The 21,508-nt window shown below is 47.1% G+C and overlaps 1 protein-coding gene across 1 annotated transcript; it reads left to right on the forward strand.

Annotated features, from left to right (window-relative positions):
- Positions 1-594: 594 nt before the first annotated feature.
- On the forward strand, positions 595-19,387 carry SLC9A8 (solute carrier family 9 member A8). Its single transcript, XM_054274700.1, has 16 exons — positions 595-644; positions 1,207-1,385; positions 1,695-1,775; positions 5,272-5,330; positions 7,050-7,133; positions 8,052-8,153; positions 8,920-8,954; positions 9,524-9,667; positions 10,903-11,041; positions 12,215-12,320; positions 12,478-12,594; positions 13,330-13,412; positions 14,576-14,687; positions 15,314-15,534; positions 16,610-16,756; positions 17,922-19,387. Exons 1-16 carry the CDS (start codon positions 637-639, stop codon positions 18,051-18,053), a joined length of 1,749 nt encoding a protein of 582 aa, XP_054130675.1. The 5' UTR covers positions 595-636; the 3' UTR covers positions 18,054-19,387.
- The last annotated feature ends 2,121 nt before the right edge of the window (positions 19,388-21,508 follow it).

Genomic DNA, 21,508 nt, shown 5'->3' on the forward strand with positions numbered 1-21,508 from the left:
CGGCCCTGGGGACAGGGAGCAATGGTGGATCTGAGGGACAGGACACGATGGCGGCTCTGGGGACAGGGAGTGATGGCGGCTCTGGGGATGGGGAGCAATGGTGGATCTGAGAGACAGGACAGGATGGCAGCTGTGGGGACAAGGAGCAATGGTGACTCTGGGGACGGAGAGCAGTGGTGGCTCTGGGAACAGGGAGCAATGGTGGCTCTAGGGACAGGACACTATGGCAGCTCTGGGGACAGGGAGCGATGGCAGCTCTGAGGACAGGACGCGATGGCGGCTCTGGGGACAGGACACGACGGCAGCTGTGGGGACAGGACACGATGGCGGCTCTGGGGACAGGGAGCGATGGCAGCTCTGAGGACAGGACGCGATGGCGGCTCTGGGGACAGGACACGACGGCGGCTCTGGGGATAGGGAGCGATGGCGGCGCTGCAGCCGCTGCCCCCGCCGGCAGGGGGCGCCCCAGACGCCGCTGCCCCGATGCGCGCGCGGAGCGGGACCGGTGTCGCGCGCCCGCCGCCGCCCCCGAGGCCGTTCCGCCGCCGCCGCCGCCGCCGCGCGCGGCCGGACGTGCCCGCCCGAGCGCCGGAAGCGGCGGCGCGCGGGGCGCCGTGGGAGCGTGAGCCGGGCAAGATGGCGGAGTGAGTGCGGGGCGGCGGGGGCGGCCCGGGGCTGCGGACCACGGCCGTGCCGTTCCGTTCCATTCCGCGCCGTGCCGGCCGGGATCGGTCGCGCTGCCGGGCACGGGCGGGCTGTGCTGTGCCGTGCCTGCCGGAGGTGCCCGTCCCCTCCGCAGCGGCTAGCGGTGCGGTGCCGTGCGGTGCGGCCCCAGGCCCCGCGCGGTGCCGGAGCGGCGGGCACGGGCCGCAGTGGCGGTGGCGGAGGCACCGGGACCGGCAGCGGGGTTGTTGCTGTTGCTGTGGCTGTCGCCGTGCCCAGCCGGGTGCGCCGGCCGTGCCCTCGGTGCCAGGCTCGGTGCACAGCGGGGCGGGCGCTGCGGTGCGTGGGGCACTCAGCAGTGGCTCCGGGAACAGGAGCCTGCCGTGTTTGTCTGATCGGACTGCTTCTGAAGCGCACCGTGAGGAGCCGGTCACCGGCACGAGCTCCGGGTGATCTGGCGGTGGGTCGGTGCGTGCGTGTCTGTACGGGGCTCTGTCGTGCTGCTCCCATCCGCTATAATCACGCATTGCGTTGTCCTGACAGGTCAGCAAATGCCACCCACGAGGTCATCAATGCCACCCTCCACACTTTGCTGGCCGCTACTACCAAGCTGGTGGCACCTACGCCTCCCAAGCCCATCCTTCCAGTTCAGACTGGAGTCCAGGCACAGCAAGAGGAACAGTCCAGTGGCATGACGATTTTTTTTAGTCTTCTTGTTATAGGTGAATGATGAATTGAAAGTCTGTTAACCTCTGTTAACTGTACTCTGTGTCTGAGGACATAGGCCAACTCAAAATCATAGTTATTATTTCTCCTCTGGTTCTCTCTGAGAAGTGGCATTTTGCACAGGCACGGGGGTTTGGAACAATTGTGGTGATGGAAGCCACTGCTTACACTGGTGCTTTGGTTTATTGCCAAAGTGAAGTCTACTAAATCATTAGAAGTTTGCTTGTGTATTTTAAAAATACTACTTAAAAGTATATTTTACTCTTTTCCAACGCTCCTGAATCTCCATTCTTTTCCCTTCACAGCAATTTGCATCATATTGGTGCATTTACTGATAGAATACCGGCTTCATTTTTTACCAGAGAGCGTGGCTGTTGTTTCCTTAGGTAAGTAACCATGACATTTTTTATGTTGGATTTGTGTTAATCCAGGGACTGTCAGCAGTGTGCACTGGAGATGTTATGAATATGAACAAGGCCAAAGTTTCTCTGGAGAAAGAGGTTCTCGTTTATTAAAATAGCTGCCAGGAACGGAGTACCCAGGGTAAGCCCAGGCACCCACAGAGCGAGCCAAACCAGAACAGTGCACTACCCCCAGATGCGCTGAGCTCTCCTCCCAAAGCAAGTTTCTGAAAAAGAACTGCCCCATTTATAGCCCCCTTCGAGGCCAGGATTGGTCCATTTTGGATCCGCATGGTGATTGGTCCATTTCCAGGCTCCCCATTGGTCTTTCGAGGCCAGGATTGGTCCATTTTGGATCCGCATGGTGATTGGTCCATTTCCAGGCTCCCCATTGGTCTTTCGAGGCCAGGATTGGTCCATTTTGGATCCGCATGGTGATTGGTCCATTTCCAGGCTCCCCATTGGTCTTTCGAGGTCAGGATTGGTCCATTTGGGATCCGCATGGTGATTGGTCCATTTCCAGGCTCCCCATTGGTCTTTCGAGGTCAGGATTGGTCCATTTGGGATCCGCATGGTGATTGGTCCATTTCCAGGCTCCCCATTGGTCTTTCGAGGTCAGGATTGGTCCATTTTGGATCCGCATGGTGATTGGTCCATTTCCAGGCTCCCCATTGGTCTTTCGAGGCCAGGATTGGTCCATTTTGGATCCGCATGGTGATTGGTCCATTTCCAGGCTCCCCATTGGTCTTTAACCAGTTGTTTTTGCAGGGCTTCGAATGATTGGTCAGATCTTCCATCCAATCCCTCTTCATCCTCGCCTTGCCCCGCCAGACCGCCCTTCCAGCAAACCCTGGACCCTTCTAGAACATTCTAATAACCCCCCCCCTTAACACAATGCAATTAATATAACATAATTAATACAATATAATTGAACTATACCCTAATTTAACATAACTTTTACCTATAACAGAGGTAATGCTCTGTTGTGTGTTAGCCATCACTAGAAAGATACAGCACACTGGATGTCGTGAAGAAAACAAGTAATTCTCAGAGTTAAATTGACTGAAGAAATAAAGAAATGAGGAAATGAAGAAATAAAGAAATGAAGAAATAAAGAAATACACACAGAGACCGGCCCAGGAAAATGCCACCTGTAGGGACGTCACTGCCTGTGTACTTTGGCATCTTCCTCTGGTTTGCATCCTCAGGGTAGGACAAGATGTGCAACACCCCGCAGTCATGAGGCTTCAGCCTTCCCTTTGAGCTGGTACATGAGTTCATATTGGTGTTGGCAGATTTATGTCTGAGTGTGGGATTTTAATGTAGCTGGGGACTGCAACTGTCCCAAAAACTCACCTGGACTGCCAGACCCTTGACTGTCCCAGCAGTACCATGACAAGAGCTTTTCCTATGGCTAGGGCTACAAGAGTGTCATGCTTCGTGGACATCAGGTGTGTACTTCATTTGGAATAAATTTGGAGTATTTCTGAGCCTACAGTTTTATGTCAGAGTAATTTAATTTATTTGTATGCTGCTGCTCCTGACTTATAAATGTATAATTGAGGAGCAAATCAGGTAAAATATTGTTTATTTTCTCTACTGTATTATTCTCTAATATTCATTATTTTCTCAATGTACTCTCAGCCTGGTGGGAGTACAGCACCTGTGTGATCCCTGCAGCTGCCAGCGCAGTGACCCTCTGGTCCTGCTAGTGCTCTGCACAGCTGCAAGAGCGCAGCTTGAGTTTCAAGTATCCAGTTTTGCCAGCAGTGCCAGAAGTGAGGTGTGTCCTGTTTTGACTTGTAAATTTAGCAGTCCTCTCAGGAAGTTATTGAAGGCTAATAAAAGTGGCAGCAGAGAAGAGAGATAGGATTTTCACAAGTGTTTTTCCATCCATTGTCTGAGCTGCTCGGAAGCTTCTGGTTTATGTTTCCTAGAGGGTGTGTCTCTCCTGGTGGACAGGGTGGGAGTGCATTCTCTGAGGCTGGGTTTTGATCCTCGTCCTTATAAGTTGCTGGAATTTTGTTGGTAAAAATAGTTTCCAGAAGTGTTTTTTCTCTTTGACTTGTTACTGAGTTTTAACATGTTCTCAGGAAAAATAAAGGTTGGTTGCAATAAGAAAATGCCTATAAAATTTTCAAAAAATGAGGTATAGATTAACTGGTGCAGACTAACCCTTCTAATTAGCCCCTTGACAAAACTGACCTGCCTGATTTAATAGAAACAGCTGATCTAAACCTGCATTCATTCATTTAGTAATAAAGAGTAGTTTGTAAATGCATGTGGCATGTGAGTCTGCATTCTGTCCTTCAAGGAACAGCAGACCTTTGATGCTGCTTCATTTATGTTTTCCTCTTCCTTTCCACAGAAACCATTTCATGGAACAATTATTTCTCCCCTCTGGGGCCGAAGCCTTCCCAGATTTGTGTATAAAGGAAGGCTTAGGCCTCGTGGCTTTGTGTGTGTGACACATCCATCAGCAGTAATCCATGTGATTCTGTTTGTGAGACTCTTTTGTTAGCTGCAGCAGGAGAGGAGGTCTCATGAGTCACAGAAAAGCACACTTAACATGAGTTACAGGAAGGCATACTTCAGGCTCCTCAGACACTCTGTACCTTTTGTTTGGAGTATTTGGCTTCTGTCCCAGTGTTTGGCTCTGAAGTCTCCATTCTGTAAATTATAAAACACAAGTAGGCAGAGGCACAGATCTGAAATCTGGCTGAAGACAAGTTCCCTAGAACTACTTGAAAACAATTAATGACAGTTCATGAGTTATCTTCTTGACTTCCAGAGGAAATCTTGTAACAGTTTTATGTTTGAAGATGTATGGGAGGAAAGAGTGCTATAACCTTTAACCACCGAGTTTGCAGCAGCCTTGATAAAATTCTATCTTCTGTATTCACGTTATTTCTACATGACTTAAACAGTGTGTAATTCATTTGGAAAATAGTTCTGACAGGATCTCCACCCTGATCAGAGTTTGTTGCCTTCTTCATTGCCAGAAAGGGCTATGATTTCATTCAAACAAAATTCATTTCTGTGGAGAAGACTGATTTCGTTTAAGCTGCTTTAACTGCAGATAATATTGAAGTGACATGAAGCACAGATGCCTAACTCATAACTTCCTGATTCTTCAGCAAGCAAGGTGCAATTTCATTTGAGTGCAGCTAGGATGAGAAGCGGTTTTGAGTAGTTAAGCCTGTTATCTTTCTGACCCAGTGAGCATCACGCTCTCGGTGGGTCTGTTTGGAGCTGGGATATCCCAAGAGACAATCTGTTGTGCAGGGAAACTGCAGTTATGTAAGGTATTGGAAACTGGGTATTTGGGGATTAAACCCAAAACCACTCGGTGCTTTCATGGTTTAGGGATGAAACTAACTTGCACTATGTTTTGCATTGTTTTCACTTCTAAAACTTGGAGAGCTGATAAACAGTGACGCATTTTGTTGCTATTTCAGAATGTTTTCTTATTCTCTCCTAGGTATCCTTATGGGAGCTTTTATAAAAATCATAGAGGCTCAAAAGCTGGCCAACTGGAAGGTATAGTTGTAACAATTAATTTTTAAATGTAGAAAAATCCCTAAATCTTACAAAAAAGGTTTTGTAATACTTGATGTGTTAGAGGGCAAGTCCTGACAGAAGTTTCTCCACAAGCTGAAGTCTCCATTGAAGGAAGGACTTTGCCTCCTACTGTTTCTCCACATTATCAAAGCAATGAACTCTTCACTATTCCTGCTTTAATTTAAAATCTTGCAGCATTTAAACTATGATTTTGTTTCACAGCACCGAACAATTTATTAGATCAGTGAACTGGTTGAAGTCACAGTGATTTGAATTGACAGTTCTAAACAGAATTTATATCAGCCAGCTGAATGTCTTGGTCTGAGTAGTGAATTTTAATCCTACTTGCAATTTTATATTTCTTGGCAGTTATTGCCCTAAAGGAAGATCTTTTTCTCCTTAGTTGAAATACATTAAAATGCATAGATTTTCAATCTGATGTAGCTTTTGAACTACATATTATACTTTTATTTTATTGTCAGCTAACTACACTGGTTTTGTGTACACTTGTTTAAACAATTACATAGCTCAGCAATTGTGTTGAAATATTTCATTTTTACATATGAAGTCATTAGAAACAATGGGGGCTGCAGTAGTTAGTGTTTTTTCATTCATGATTTGTGTCAACTGGATTTGACTTAAAATTGAAAATCAATTAAATGGCCACAACATCAGCATTTTAAAGTAGTTTTTTACAGATTAAATAAAATAATCTGAGTAAGATCATGCATGTAAGAGAGAAAAAGAAGGCTTCATACTCTGATTGGAGCACTTGTTCTCTAAACACAGCAAGTACTGATCACAGCTGATGAATTACATGGGGGCTTTCTGGGAAGTGTTGGTCACGTCTTGGGAGGCACTGGGGAGTTGTGCTTGTTTGTGTTGTCAGCCAAGGTGGAAGACCACAGATAGCACATTATTATTTTTTATTTATTTTCATTGTAATAAACCTTGGGTTTTAACACAGGCTGTTGTAATGTTAGATCAATAATTATGGACTTTATTACATGGTTTTAAATGGTTCTAAATTTACTAAATACCTTTTGTTTATCTGATAAGATAAAAAATGAAATGTTTAACTGCAGGCTATATCCCTGTGCAAAGCAAATCTTGGATAATCTCCCTGCCCTGAAAACTTTGCTGTGTAATTTCTGAGCGTTCATTCAGGTTCAGCACTAGGACCTTGTGCTTGCGGGTTGTTCTTGGCCAGCACAGCCGATGGTCAGAGCCCCCGTGTTTTATTTTCCTCTGGTGCCATGCAGCACAAACTTGTCAGGTGATGAGTTTTCCAGTGAAACTGCTTGGTCCCAGCTAACCTGTTCTGCTCAAACGGTGGCCAGGAGGTCACTGTTCCTTGGCAGTCCTTACAGATTTCCAAACTCTCAGATAAAGTGGGAATACTTTTTGTGGAAACAGGAAGATTTTTCCTTTACCATAAATAACCTGTTTCTATGCAGCTTTTTTGGAGACAGTAATTTAAAATAAGTAACTCCTAGTTTTCTGTCACTGGGTTGAAAAAGAACAATAGAAGCAGCAGCCCTGGAATAGTGTACTGTTCTTCAGTCTTGTACTTCATGATAAGAAGGGAGAAAGATTTTTCATTTTCCATCACTCTTTTAATAGCTTTTCTTTTGGAAGATTTGACGTTATTTCAATAATGATGATATCCCTGAAATTAAAATGATTTTTTTTTTGCAGGAAGAAGAAATGTTTCGTCCAAATATGTTTTTTCTGCTTTTGCTTCCACCTATTATATTTGAATCTGGATATTCACTGCACAAGGTCAGTCCCTGCCAGACACTCATTTTGGATGTTGAGGTTTTGTTTGGAACAGATTCTGCTTTTAGTTATCTCCATGAAGCTTAGGATAATTGCATGAAATTCCATTATATTAATCATTAGGGAATTGAGAGTGCAAAATTTAAACCTCTTCAGCCCAGAGTGCAGGGAGTGTAGCTTGTTGCTGATAACTGAGTGCTGGCAAGGTGTGGGGCACAGCACAGATGAGGCTTTCCTTGGCTGGAGAGGTTCTTGCCTCACCAGAGCTGTACCAGGGCTGCTGTGAAGGAGGAGAAGGGGGAAAGGTGGGGTCACTCCACAGCTGAAGAAGAGGGAAATGTGTGTGAGGCTGTGAGCCCTCCCTGGGGAGCCGTGTTTCCATGGGCATTTCTCACAGCTGCCCTCCTGGCCCAGGGGCTTTGGTGCTCCCTTGGGCAGCCTTGTGCTCCAGCTGTGCTGCAGAGAGCAGGGAACAGGGGCCATGGCGATACCACGAGCTGCTGCCAACACTGGAGACCTTCTCATACAAAATCACAAGCAATGGACTAGCAGCTGGGAAGTGTGCAAGCCTTTTTCACATGCCCTGTCTCCGGCAGAGGGATTAACTTAGCCTTTTGCCAGGTGGGAGATATGTCTGAGTGCTGGTGAATATCCAGCTGTTTGCCTGAGGATTGGGCTCTTGCTGTGGTGTCAGCCAGGGAATCAGTGCTGGGAGTCAGAGGAATTGCTGTTGTCCTCAGGAGAGCAGCGGTCTCTCCAGGCAGATGGTGTGGATGTGTGTCCTGGGGTACCTGGAACCAAACTGAGCCTTTGTAATGGGAAACCCAGTTGTGAGTTGGAATCTAATTAAATGGAAACCCAAACATGAGTTTTCCCCCAGGCCATTTGTACTAATTTACTTATTTTATTACTGTGTTCCAGGGTAATTTTTTTCAGAACATTGGTTCCATCATTCTGTTCTCAGTATTTGGCACTGCAATATCAGCTTTCATTGTAGGTGGAGGAATCTATTTCCTGGGCCGGGTAAGACTTACTGTTTAAAGCACTCCATTTTATCTGGCTTGTTGTTTGCAAGTCCCTTTTTCAGGAGCAGACAAATGGAGTGCAAGTGGATTGCTGGGTCACACAGTGCAGTTCTGTGCTCTCACCAAGGCAGTGTTACACACCCCTTCCGTGGGTATTGCTGGAGAGGCTGTGCGGTCTCCCTCCCTGAGCTGCTCCAGAGCTCTCTGCACACAATCCTGTGTTCCAAGGGCCCTGTGAGCTGGAGGGTGGGGTAGGTGACCTCAGGGGTCCCTTCCAGCCTGAGCCACTCTCTGGCACAGCATGTCTGGGAAAAGCAATTAAGACTTGAGCTTTGCTTTTTTCTAACTTCCACAATCTTCCTGTTGGAAGGCCGTTCTAAAACCTGTGTTCTCTAGAGCCATCATATACTCTACAATATTAATTTTGGTGTTTCCCATTGGCTACATATAGACACAGATATTTATCTTTTCTCTCAGACTTCATTCTGGAAGGCCAAGCATTGTATATTTTCCTCTTTGCCGCTCAGATTTCTCCTCCTCTGAATGTCATGGTTACCCTTCTCACCTGACTCTGCTCTAGTTCCCTGATCTTGGGTGACCAGAACTGTAGCAGTAGATTACAGTGGGAGGGCAGTGTTAAACTGGACAACATCACTACTGTGAATTTTTCTTCATAATGAATTCAGGATTTGATGAATAGTTTGGTTTTTAAGAACAGAAGAACACCATAGTTAATTGTGATTATGTTCTACCTATTCTTTCAGGCTGATGTAATTTATAAACTCAACATGACAGACAGGTAAGCTCTTGGGGAAATGGTGTAGTTTATGAAATAAAGCTTTCTTCAGGATAGCTGTAGGTGGGAAATGCACTGCAGTTGGCCACCTCTTTTGGTCAGTGTATAGACTGCTGAGATTCAACATTGTATATGAAATTAAGAAATAGATGCAACACTTGTATACCATATTTTATTACCCTTATTTCCAAATAGTATTGTATGGTATTCCATCCTTTTGCATTCCAGTCTATTCTGTTCTGTGCTCAGTGATTTCTTGAGAAAGATACTGGGTATTTTAACAAAACTTTAAGATTTGTAAATCTTGATTAGCTGGTATTATTAATACATGTGATAAGGGTATAACTTCCTTGTCCACATCCTCTCTTAAAAGACAGGGTAAGTTTTTCAGAATCAATAATGTAAATTTTTCAAGAACTTGGCAAGTGGCCAAGTTCTTATGACTGGAAAGAAAGTACTTTCTTATCGCTGTGTAGAAACTGTAACACAAATGAGCTTTGTTACAGTTGTTCATGTAAGTTACTAGGTAGGTGTTTTTCTTTCACTTAGTGTCCTCTTTTGTGTTCTTCCAGTTTTGCATTCGGCTCTTTGATATCTGCAGTTGACCCCGTGGCTACTATTGCCATTTTCAATGCCCTTAATGTGGATCCTGTGCTTAACATGTTGGTTTTTGGAGAAAGTATTCTCAACGATGCAGTCTCAATTGTCCTGACCAAGTAAGTGCATTGGAGCCACACGTGTTTATGGAAACAGTCACTACACTGTTTTCTGTTTGTTTTTTGGTCTACAGTTATTCTTCCACCTTCCTTTGGAGCACATTGTGTATTTCAGGTGTGAGGCTGAATCCTGCATGGTGCTTCTGTGTCAAAGCAATCCATAACATGAACTGCACGGGCAGGGGACAGTAAATGGTTGTCTCATTTCCCTACCTCAGAGCCTTATCTCATTGACCCTAGATAATGGATTCTTTCTAATTTCATTCATGATCAGCTCTCTTTCCATGGAGGGTCCTGGCAGCAGGAGCCCCAGGTGTGACCTGTCAGGCACAGCAGTATTCACCCTCCCTGCTGCTCTGTCTCTGTGCCATTGGCTTGTGCCCAGAGTGCCCCTGTGCCTGGGGAGCAGTACAGTCCATGCAGTGGGGTCGTGTTCATGTTGGGCCTACAGACAAGGGGAACCTCCAGTATCCTTATCTGTTGCCTATGAGAATTCTTTGGGGCTGAAAGAGTAAAGAATGGATAGGTGTGTCTTCATCTTATTGCTGAAGCCAATAGATGTGACTGTGAATGTATAGAAGGAACAGCTGTGCCAAGCGGGTAGTGAAGTCAGAGTAATTTTCTAATGGATTAATTGCTTTTATTACAGTTGTGGTGCTTTCAGTGCTGAAGGCTAAAAGCAGCCAAAAGAAACGCTAGCTAGAATCTGTGTGTTCTTTTCACAGAATTGTCATTAAATATATTCCTGAAATTCAAAGAGGTTTCTTCCCTTTCCTGTTAAGAGCTGCTTTGTTTTCCTTCAGTGACCTTCTTGTCTCTCATCCACACCTAAATATTTGATGAGAGTTCTTCCTGTTCATTTGTTCTTCTCAGAGGATCACATGAGTTTTTAGCACTGTAAAATGTGTTTTCTTTTCCTTCTCAAAGTTTGAACATTGTTTTCAAATGCTGGGCATCACCATAGCCTATTTACGCCATTCTGGGATTCTTCAGAGGAGCAATGCTGGGTTTTTAGCAGAATTAGGTTTCCCTTTGGGGATTACACTGAGGCTTGATTTAACGTCTTTTGACATTCCTCTTGTTATATATATCACAGTAAAAGCCTTTTAAGAGTGGTAGCAACAAAGAAATTGGAGTCTTTTTTTGTTGTTATGCTCAAAAGATGTTTGATATTTTTGGATCCAGGCTTAGAATGTATAACCATTTCTTTTTATTTCTCTTTTAATTGTATCTAGCACAGCAGAAGGTTTGACAAGGGAAAATATGTCAGATGTAAGTGGATGGCAAACCTTTCTACAGGCACTGGGATACTTTCTCAAGATGTTCTTTGGCTCTGCAGCACTTGGCACACTTACTGGTCTTATTTCTGCATTAATATCCTTTTTTAATTTTGGTGATATATTTGTATACATTGCTGAACTGCAACATCCTAGTAGTATTTTTCTCCCCATCTTCTCCAGCATTTCTTAGAGGATATTTCTTATTAGACATTATTTCGGTTTTATGTTAGTGTGCATGGGAGTGTATTAAAAGTGGCATCAAATTTTTATGAACATAATTAAGGTCTGAAATGTTGTATAATAGCTTATGTGCATTGGAGTGTTATAAGATATGGTAATTGTTTTGTAAATTCAAAATATATTAATTCCATTTCAATACCAATCCATTTTAACAAGCATATGGCTTCTTCTTTACATACATAAAACAGTTAATTAAAAAGAAAAAAAAGCTGCTTTTCCCGGGGGCCTTTGAGTCAGCCCAGCTCGTTTGTCCCTATGGATCATGTGCAGGCAGCTGAATGCAGACACTGTTCTGTTTGGATTTACCCTGGGTTATATTTTGCCTCTTCCACTTCCATGAATTGGTTGCTAAACAACCCAGGAGCTGCTGTGCTGAGATCAGGAAGGCTGTTTGCTGTGGCCCAGACACCTTTGGTACTTCTTGGGCTGGTTTAATGCTAGCTCTGACTTCACTGTGTGAGCTCTGGGCTGTGCAACTGTGCTTGGATCAGCTGGGACACACTGCCAAACGCTTGGTTTGTAAACAGCAGGAAGAGAATATTTGATTAAATACAGACTAATTTGCCCTTTTGGTTCATCAGCCTAATTCAAAAACTTTGAAATTATTCCATACATCACAACAAAAGAGGGAAACAGATGTTTAACACTTCTTTGACTCATATCTAAATTATACTAAGTCAAAGAGAAAAGCAGCTTGTTTGCCCTTTAGAGTTACTTGTGTCTCAAAAGTATTTGACTTACCTGTTGTTATCAGTATTGTAGAGGCACATCAATGAGAGATCTTCTTCTGTGTCTGTCTCTGTCTTCTGACAGACTTCTACCAGCAGTAGCTTCTATAAGACGCATTCCTCTCATAAGAAATTACTAATCTTTCCATACTTGAGTTGAAGGCCAATATGTCGATTTTATTGGTTATTCAGTAGAAGTACATTAAGCGTAACCATTGTTTTGTAATGGAATGAACACATCAAAATATTTCTTTGATTTATTTTTTAATTTACTTTTTCCATAACATTTCTGTGTGTACGTACTAAAGCACATTGATTTAAGGAAGACACCTTCCCTGGAATTTGGGATGATGATTATCTTTGCTTACCTTCCTTATGGACTTGCAGAAGGGATCTCACTCTCAGGTGAGCAGCAGAATGAGTTCTGACCGCACTGTTTGGTATGTTAAAATGTTTGTATTGCTGCAGGAGCAGGTTTTGCCTTGTGAGAAGATGACTCTGGAGGGTCTCAGCAGTAAATCCTTGCAGAGTCCTGTGCTGACTGCCCCGTTCCTGCCCACAGGTATCATGGCAATCCTGTTCTCTGGCATCGTGATGTCTCACTACACTCACCACAACCTGTCCCCAGTGACACAGATCCTGATGCAGCAGACACTCAGAACTGTGGCTTTCATGTGTGGTAGGTGCTGCCTGCTATTAAATCTAGTATTAATCCTTTAAAATGTCACTTGCATGGAGCTGTGGTTCTGTTGGGAGCAGCAGAGGTGTGAATTTGCATCCAGGCATTTGTGTGTCCGTGGTCCTTGTCTTTAAGAGAAGAGTTCCTGAGAGTGGAGGCTGGAAGGCACTCAAAAGTCACCTTTCCTGCCACACTGGATAAAACATACAGTAAATCTCTCTGCCATCCTGCAGGCTCCTGCTAAGATTTGCCATAAGATTGATGGCCAAATAGAGATCACTGACTCCTGTGGTCCTGTAGTCTGTTTTTAGTCTAGGAGGTGGGGGTTGAGTGGTATTTTTTTATGTTTTTTTAATATAAAAAGCTACTTGCAAAAACAGTAACTGTACATGTGGAGGTTTTTGGAAGTAGTGGTACAAGCAGCTCAGTCCTAGAGCCTTTCCAGTTCCTTCTGCAAACCAAACCTTTGAAGAAATGACATGTTCCTGCATTACAAACATGTCCCTGATTTCTGGGGGCTGCCATGAATGAATTCTGTATTGTTTGCAGGAGGATGCAGTGTGATCAGGGAGTGGCTTTGCTGCAGAGGGAACTTAACCACTCCTTAGTGAGCACCAGCAGCTCTCCAGGGTTTGGTCAGGAAATCCTGCTTTATGTACTGTATGTAGTAATTAATAGCAGGAGTAGAAAAGATTTTCTAGAATTGTTTATTTAAATGTGATTTCTCTTTTTCAGAAACGTGTGTTTTTGCATTTCTTGGCCTGTCCATTTTTAGTTTTCCTCACAAGTTTGAAATGTCCTTTGTCATCTGGTGCATAGTAGGTATTTACTTCCTTCCATATCTTTTTAGAGGCATTTTTGATATTGGGGAGGGGGAAACACCTTACAGCTAAAAGATTTTAGAATAATTGTTATGATTTATGGGTTTTTATAAAAAATTCTCTGACTCCTTTCCTAATTCTTTTGTTTTTAAACCCATTTCAGCGTGCCTTAGTGCCTTGACTCTGTGGATCACCTGTTGCCATTATAATGGTTTAATATCAGCATGAGAAGTGTGTTCCTTTTGCAGTGAGGGCAGTGTGGGTCCCTTTCCAGCTGTGTACAGCAGTGCACACTGGCCCATTCAGTGCATGGTTCAAGGGAAGGATTGTTATCTACAGCTTCCCCAGACAGGGATATCAGCACAGGGAACTGCTCTGCCTGCACTGCACACAGCTTCCCTAGCTAATATGTATCTAAGGTGTGACACTTCCTTCTGGGTGGCATTGCTCTCTCAGGCATGATGCAATTGTGTAATTTTGGGGTGATTCATAAAGGAAAACAGCACAGCCCTTCAAGGATCCTGCTGACTAATTCTAGGATATTTACCTTATCAAGGTCTGTTTGTAGTGGAGCTTAAAAACAATGCTCTGAGAAAACCTGGCCTTTTTCTGAGTTAAAGTTTTCTCTGTGTTTGTTAATTGTTTGCTGTTAAATCAATAGTCCCCTTTTTTTCTTTTCTGCTCTCAAAAGTGTTGCTTCAGTGTGGGGTATGTTTTATAGCCTTACCCAGGGACGTGTTGAGAAACAGGCTGACGTGTATTTGTTTGGCTCCTGGCCTTTCTGAGCAACAGGGAGACAATAGAAATACCTTATTGCCTCTTGGCTGCTGCACCAAGGGACTTATTAAAGGAGCTGAACTGAGGAGCACTTTTACCCAAAGTACTTCTTGGTCTCCCTGGAATGTCTCCTGGGTTCCATTTATTTATTATAAGTAAAGCAACTTGGTCGCCATCAGTGACAGGTCTGATTTAGTTTCAGTTAAGCAGACAAAATGTTTCAGGAGCAAAATTCCACAATGCCCTGTGCTCTCTGTTCATGGAGCAGCACACCTGCCTATGAGCAAAAAGAACATATTCACCTTGCCCTGTAAAACCAGCTGCAACTGGGGCTCGTGGATGTAACACATCAAATGGTCTTTGCTTTTATTTCTGTTTTTCAGGTGCTGGTTCTCTTTGGTAGAGCAGTGAATATTTTTCCACTTTCCTACCTACTCAACTTTTTCCGTGATCATAAAATCACTCCCAAAATGATGTTTATCATGTGGTTTAGTGGTAAGTTAAAGCTCAGAATACTGAGAGCCAGAAAAAATGTTTTATCTCTTTCATTGTGTGGCCCACTTGAGGAGGAACTGGTTTCTCATTGGTTGAGCAAAACTCAGCTGAACATTTCACTGTTCTGATACCCAAGTGCAAGGAAATGTTCTCTTTCCCCTTTGTGCTGGAGGACTTTGCTCTGGTGAGCCCCACAAGAGCTTTTCTGCGTGGAGGTGCTTGTCTCTCTAGGCCCAACAGCTTCACAGTTTGACCAAGAGTGTCTGAAATGCTCAGACTCATTTAGAGTGGCAGCCCAGTGGTAGCAAATGGGCACGGACAGGATTGTGAAGGCCCTGTGGAGGGTGGGGGATTGTGAAGGCCCTGTGGAGGGTGGACAGTTGTGAAGGCCCTGTGGAGGGTGGGGGATTGTGAAGGCCCTGTGGAGGGTGGGGGATTGTGAAGGCCCTGTGGAGGGTGGGGGATTGTGAAGGCCCTGTGGAGGGTGGAGGATTGTGAAGGCCCTGTGGAGGGTGGGGGATTGTGAAGGCCCTGTGGAGGGTGGAGAATCGCTGCTGGGCTCTCCGGGTGCTCAGGAGCTGCTGCTGTTGGTGACTCTCCCTTGCTGCCCTGCTCTCTCCCCTGAGGATTACGTGGTGCCATTCCCTATGCCCTCAGCCTGCACCTGGGCCTGGAGCCCATCGAGAAGCGGCAGCTCATCGGCACCACGACCATCATCATCGTGCTCTTCACCATCCTGCTGCTGGGAGGGGGAACCATGCCCCTCATCAGGCTCGTGGACATCGAGGACTCCAAGCCCCGCAAGAGGAGCAAGAAGGACGTCAATCTCAGCAAGACAGAGAAGATGGTTTGTTTGGGCTTTCATTCACAGCGTCACTGGGGTTTGGGTGGGGAGTTTTTTCCAGTTGAGACATTTTTCAGGACTAGTACATGATTTTTTACTAAAAAGTAAGATGAAGGCAGTAGAAAAAGCCAAGATAGTAGGACAAAGCCAAGCAATATAATTTTAATATATCCCAAAGACAGAGTTTGGTTAGTGTTTATACAAAATATGTGTTTGGACAAGGGGAGGACAAATAATCTCTTAATTCAATCCAATTACAGGTTGAGCTATATAAATTAAAGTAATCCCTGGAAAAGCATAAAGCCGATGATAGAGGATTGAGTCATACACAGAGAGAAAGTAGTTCGTACAGTGTGAGATGGAAATTAATAATAAAAGGCAGATGGAAATTATTTTGAAAAATGCAAAGGTCATGAGAAGGTCATAACAATAGTCCCCCTCTGACTGGACTTTATTTTAAAGCGATTTCTGGCAAAGCAAGAGATCTGACAAAGCCAAAAGCCACTCTGGAACCTCTTGTGCAAAAGAAGAGACTAAAAAGTATCACAGAACATTTTTTGCCTGTTTTTCTCAAAGCCATTGAAAAGTATATGCAGGGTATTGTTCTAGAGGATCTTAAGAACATTTTCTCTTTGTCTGAGGTTGGATGTAGTCTTTAGAATGCCCTTGCACTGTCCACACAAGGAAGTGCAGGCAGAGTGCAGGGACAGGGCGTTTGACAGGGCTCGTTTTCAGTGGGACAATGACAGCAATGGAGCTTGCTGGATTAAAGCATTGTCCAGCTCACAAGAGAAAACCTGCACGGTCGAAACCTGTTCTCAGCAATAGTGACAATACAAAACATGGAACATTTGAGGTCTTTTCCCTTTCAGCATGGAAAGGGAACTAAGTGGCTCTGGGATTCAATGGCTGAACAGACTCACAGTCCTAAGCCCTGCGAGGCTGGGATGGGGATCAGTTCCATTTTGTTCCAGCATGACAGCTGGTTGTGACAAGGGGCACTACAGAGCAGGGGCTGAAGCAAGGTGGTGGGATGACTGCCACTTCTCTCGGTTATTCCATCTTTGTGATTTTCTAGGGAAACACCATAGAATCTGAGCATTTGTCAGAGCTCACAGAGGAGGAATATGAAGCCCAGTACATAAAACGTCAGAACCTCAAAGGGTTTATGCGGCTTGATGTGGAGTATTTGAATCCTTTCTTCACCAGAAGACTCACACAAGAAGTAAGTCTTCCTTGTCTTCTTGAAGAAGAGAAACTGATCGAGTTGGTTGTCCTCAGTACCACACAGGGCTCATCGTGCTGCCACACGACGTGTGTGGGGACAGTGGGACATCTGTGTATTGCTCATGCATAGAGAGAGCAGCTGTAATGAGCAGCTGCTCTGTAAGTTGGATTAAATGAGCATCTCAGAGCTCCCCCAGTTAAACTTGGTGTAGGGATTTGCTGAACTCGCCTGTAATCGTGCAGGGAACCATGAAGGGCATCAGGAATCACTGGCTGCTAGAAAAAGCTGCTGCCACTCGGGCAGAGTTTGTAAAGAGCTGTCACACACAGTTCCTGCCTCTTACTGTCAGTGGTCCTGTGACTTTGGAGCTGTGCTGTTGCTGCAGAGTGCAGTTTGTGTCTTGGAAATAGGCACCAGCATTGCACCCTGTGCTTTCCAGACTGCTCACTTCCCAGAGACAGGGCTCTGGGGCTGTACATGCAAAACAACACCTGGCAGTAATTTAACGCTGAGTGGCCCCAAGGTGTAAATACTGTGCCTTTTTCACTCCCAGGCTTCAGAAATCTGAGGCTCCTTAGTCACTGAATTCACTGTTTTTCCAATTTCCCATGGAAGCATTTTGGCTGCGGAGTTAATAATTTTGTGTTAGTGCACATTCCATCTTCCTAGCCTGCTCAAAAGTACTGTTTTTCCTCTTGTTTTGTACTTTTCAAAAGTACCATTTCAGCACTTTCCTACAAAAACTAAAGTCATTTATTGCAAAACCAGAAAGGAATCAAAAACCAAAGTAAGCATCTGATTCATAGTTGGTAGCCAGAAGCGCAGGCTGCCATCCAGATTGCAACCAAAGGCTGGAAAAATAAGCATGTGAATCACCAGGGCAGGCCACAAGCTTCCCAGTGTCCCTGGGAGCACGAGGAGCAGAGTCAAAGCCAGGCCCTGCAGACAGCATTGGGATTGTTGAAACACAGAGCAGGACTGTCTAGAGAACACAGGTAAAAACACCCCTCACCAAGCCGTCGTCTGTAGCAGAAATTGATGTTTTCTGTTGGGAAGCAGAGGGGCAGCGGTGCTCAGACCAGGAGCAGTGATGTCCCGAGCCGTGCCCAGCCCTGCCCTGCAGTGCCCCGCGGGTGACACGCTGTGCTTTGCTTTGCCCCAGGACCTGCACGACGGGCGCATCCAGATGAAGACCCTGACCAACAAGTGGTACGAGGAGGTGCGCCAGGGCCCCTCGGGCTCCGAGGACGACGAGCAGGAGCTGCTGCAGCAGAGCGGGACCGGGGCGCGCTGAGCCCCCCGTGCCCCGGGGCCAGGGCGCGCGGTGCCGAGCCGGGGCTGGGCTCCTGCGCTGCGGTCTGTGCTCCTCGTTCGGGTGACACCCGCAGCTCTGCTGCCGCTGGTCAGGAAGGGAAACCCACAAGGCTCAGACGCTGGGTGGGCTCAAGGAAGAACCTTGTGCTCAGACTTCGCCGCGCAGCAAATTCCAGGCAGCCGATGAAGGGCAAACCATCTGCCGCGGAATGATGCCATTGTTAATGGGGATGGGCTTGTTCCCATCCCAAAACCTGCTGGGACCACACGCTGCAGGACAGGGCCCTGTGTGGCTCTGCAAAACAACAAATTGCACTTTACCTTTTATATATATATAAATATATTCATTCACAGCATGAAGAGTCTTGACAGCTTATACTGTGAATTTGTTTCAGCACTAGTAAGGGAATCTGACTGGAGGAAACGTATAATTTATGGAATTTGCACATTTTGAACCCAGAAAAGATGCATACCTTGACAAGAGCAGATGTTGCACATACAGGGAATCACCTCTGGAAATTTAGTTTTGTCACTTAAGAAATCCTTGACTTCTGTTTTATGGGATATTTTGTTTTTTATGGTGAGGGATCTGATCCACAGTACTGATTATAGATAGCATGGTTTTGGGAAAATGGGGGTCTGTGACAGCACAGAGCTGCGTTTGAAATTGTAGCTTCTTTTCTTTGGCTAAAGCCAGTTGCAGTTGGGTTTCTGTAATTGGCAGTTGCTCCTTGCTTGCCCTTTGGCTTCAAATCTTAGAAAAGAGCAGCTTCTGTTTTGCCTAATTTATGAAATGTCCCTAACACTCCAGAATTCACCGGTGGAATTTTTAAGCTTCAGTGGAAGCAAATGCAGGACATACGTGAGGAAAAAGAGCCTTCAAAATCTAATCCAGGTACAGAAAGATTACTATTGCACGTGGCTGAAGCAGTCTCTGCTGGCAAGTGCCAAACAGCTTCCATTAAGCTGTCCCATTTTTCTCTTCTGCTTACACTGTTTCAGAATCTGTGTTATCACTGCATTGGGTCTCCATGGCCCAGTGTTTGCTCGGCATTGCCAACACCTGAACGTGTTTGTTACACATTTGCCATGGTGACACATGCAGCAGTTTGCTCCCACTGCCAGATTCCTCCTTGGTCATTTGCATATCCACTGTCAGGATGTGAATTACAGTTCAGCACCCAAATCTGACATGCAAATGTGCATGTTTGTTTCTGAAGGTGTGAGACTTAGTTTTGGTCTGGTTTTGCTACTGAGTTTTTTAATCCACTGCTTACCTACTGAGAGAATAAAAGTTCAAGAATGTATTCAGAATCCTGAACCTGTTGTCTGAGCAGTTTTTCAAAATGCCACATCTTTCCCCCTACTGCCCTTTCCCTGCCTGCGGAAAGGGCCTCACCCCTTGTCCCAGAGCTGGGACATGCGCAGCTGGAGCTGAGCAGGCTGTGAAAGCCATGGGTGCTTGTTTCATCCATGGGGGATCTGTGTGAACATCGGCCTTTTTGTCATCCTTCCAGACCCCCGCAGGCTGAATCAAACTTCAGTTACCCATCACTCCTACTGCCTTTCTCACCTTTACACCCAGGAGCTGCTGGCAGGTCTCTGGGAGCTCCTCAGGTGTTCGGTGGTGGAGCTGCTGTTACCCCGGGGTGGCACAATGCCCCAGTCCCGCTGCCGTGCCCGAGGGCCGCGCCTCCCGGCGGTTCCCGGCGGTTCCCGGTCCCTCCGGGCCGTTCCCGGCCGTTCCCGGTGCCTCCGGGCCGTTCCCGGTCCCTCCGGGCCGTTCCCGGTGCCTCCGGGCCGTTCCCGGCCGTTCCCGGTCTCTCCGGGCCGTTCCCGGTGCCTCCGGGCCGTTCCCGGCCGTTCCCGGCCGTTCCCGGTCTCTCCGGGCCGTTCCCGGTGCCTCCGGGCCGTTCCCGGCGGTTCCCGGTGCCTCCGGGCCGTTGCCGGTGCCTCGGCTCGGTCGCGCCGCACCTGCGGCCCGGTGCGCTGCTCGCTGCCGCCCTCTGGCGGCGGCCGGCGGGACTGAGGGAGCGGAGGGAGCGGAGAGAATCGATCGCTCTGAAGCGGCTCCGCTGGAGACGCTCGGGATGGTTGGGATTTTTTCCTTTCCCGGGACAGACGGTGTCCCCACTACCCTGGAGCTGTAGCTGTGCCCTCAGACTCCCGAGTGAGGCAGCACAGAGGGAAATGCAGCGCCCGTAGTGCAGCCCCCGGCACCAAACCCACCCCAAGGCAGCCTGGCTCTGTTCCTGCTCCAGGGCCAGGCTCTCACTGAGCAGCACTGCAGCCCCCAGCTCCCCTCCCTCCCACTGCAACGTGACCAAACACAAAGAAATTGGTTCTTGCAATCAGGAACCCCCTTCCAAAGCCTGCTGGGCCTCAGCTCCGAGGGCAAAGCCACCACCCTCTTCCCAGGCTCAGCCCACCAGCAGCACCAGGGGAGCTGAAAAGAGAGAGGGGTTGTCTCCGATCCTCAGGTAATTGGTGGCAGCTGTCAGCACCATTCCCAGCGGGAGACACGGCTACATTGGCCCCAGCTGTGCTGTGCCCCACGGGATGGATCCAGCCTGGCAGAGAGGAGTCCCTGGGCAGTGCCAAACCCTGGACTGGCTGTTTGGCCTGGCCACAGCACATGGAGTTCATTGGACTGGTTGGGGTTTGCTGGGTGGCTGCAAACGCTGGCCCTTGGCAGCAGGAGTGTCAGGGAACGGAGAATAAACACCCCCAGCATTGGGGCTCTCAGTGCTGGGCATGCTCACACCAACCTGTGGGATGAAAACACTGATCTGGAGCTTTTCTGGAGTAAAAAAGGACCAGAGGGATTGGCAGGTCATTATCTTTCTCCCTGTCTTCTTTAGATGATCTCTGGAGCAGCAGATTTTTAGGCAGCAGGGCCAAAGCCGTCAGTCAGGGGCTGGCAGGCGGAGCAGGGACCCAGCGCTCTGTCCCCAAGGCTGGCACAGCCCAGTGCCCAGCCTGGCTGGTCAGTCCTTGTCCCTGTCCATCCCCGGGTGGCCATGCCCTGAGAGCCCCCAGGAGATGGCAGCAGCCCTTCGTGTTTGTGTCCTCCAAGGGGAAACCAGCCCCGGTCCCTTCCTGGAGGCTGCTCCCCAAGGGCAGCAGCAGGATGGCTCGGGATGGCCCGGGTCGGCCCGGGATGGGCCGGGGGACACGCAGGGGTGTGGCAGGGTCCCGGTGCTGCCGGGCTCAGCGTGGCTGTGGCACCGGCACGAGGGCAGAGGAGGCTTGCTGGTGCCCTGTGCCCGTGCCCAGCTGTTGGGCTGTGCCCCTCTCTGCGTGGCTGCCCCGTGGCACCCAGCCTGGCCCTGCTCTGGCCCCGGGCACGCTCTGTCCCATCCCCATCCTCATTCCCGTTATCCTGGGGCACAGCTGCTGAACTGCTGGGGCACAGCATGGAGCTGAACTGAGTCA

This window comes from Melozone crissalis, unplaced genomic scaffold (genome assembly GCF_028551555.1).
Source record: "Melozone crissalis strain CALT ecotype California unplaced genomic scaffold, PUWL_Pcris_2 ptg000017l_1, whole genome shotgun sequence".
Classification (NCBI taxonomy): Eukaryota; Metazoa; Chordata; class Aves; order Passeriformes; family Passerellidae; genus Melozone; species Melozone crissalis.

Coding starts and splice junctions, on each gene's coding strand:
- SLC9A8 (XM_054274700.1), top strand. Junction 7,134..8,051: donor CTGGATATTCACTGCACAAG/GTCAGTCCCTGC, acceptor ACTGTGTTCCAG/GGTAATTTTTTTCAGAACAT. Junction 15,535..16,609: donor TCAGCAAGACAGAGAAGATG/GTTTGTTTGGGC, acceptor GTGATTTTCTAG/GGAAACACCATAGAATCTGA.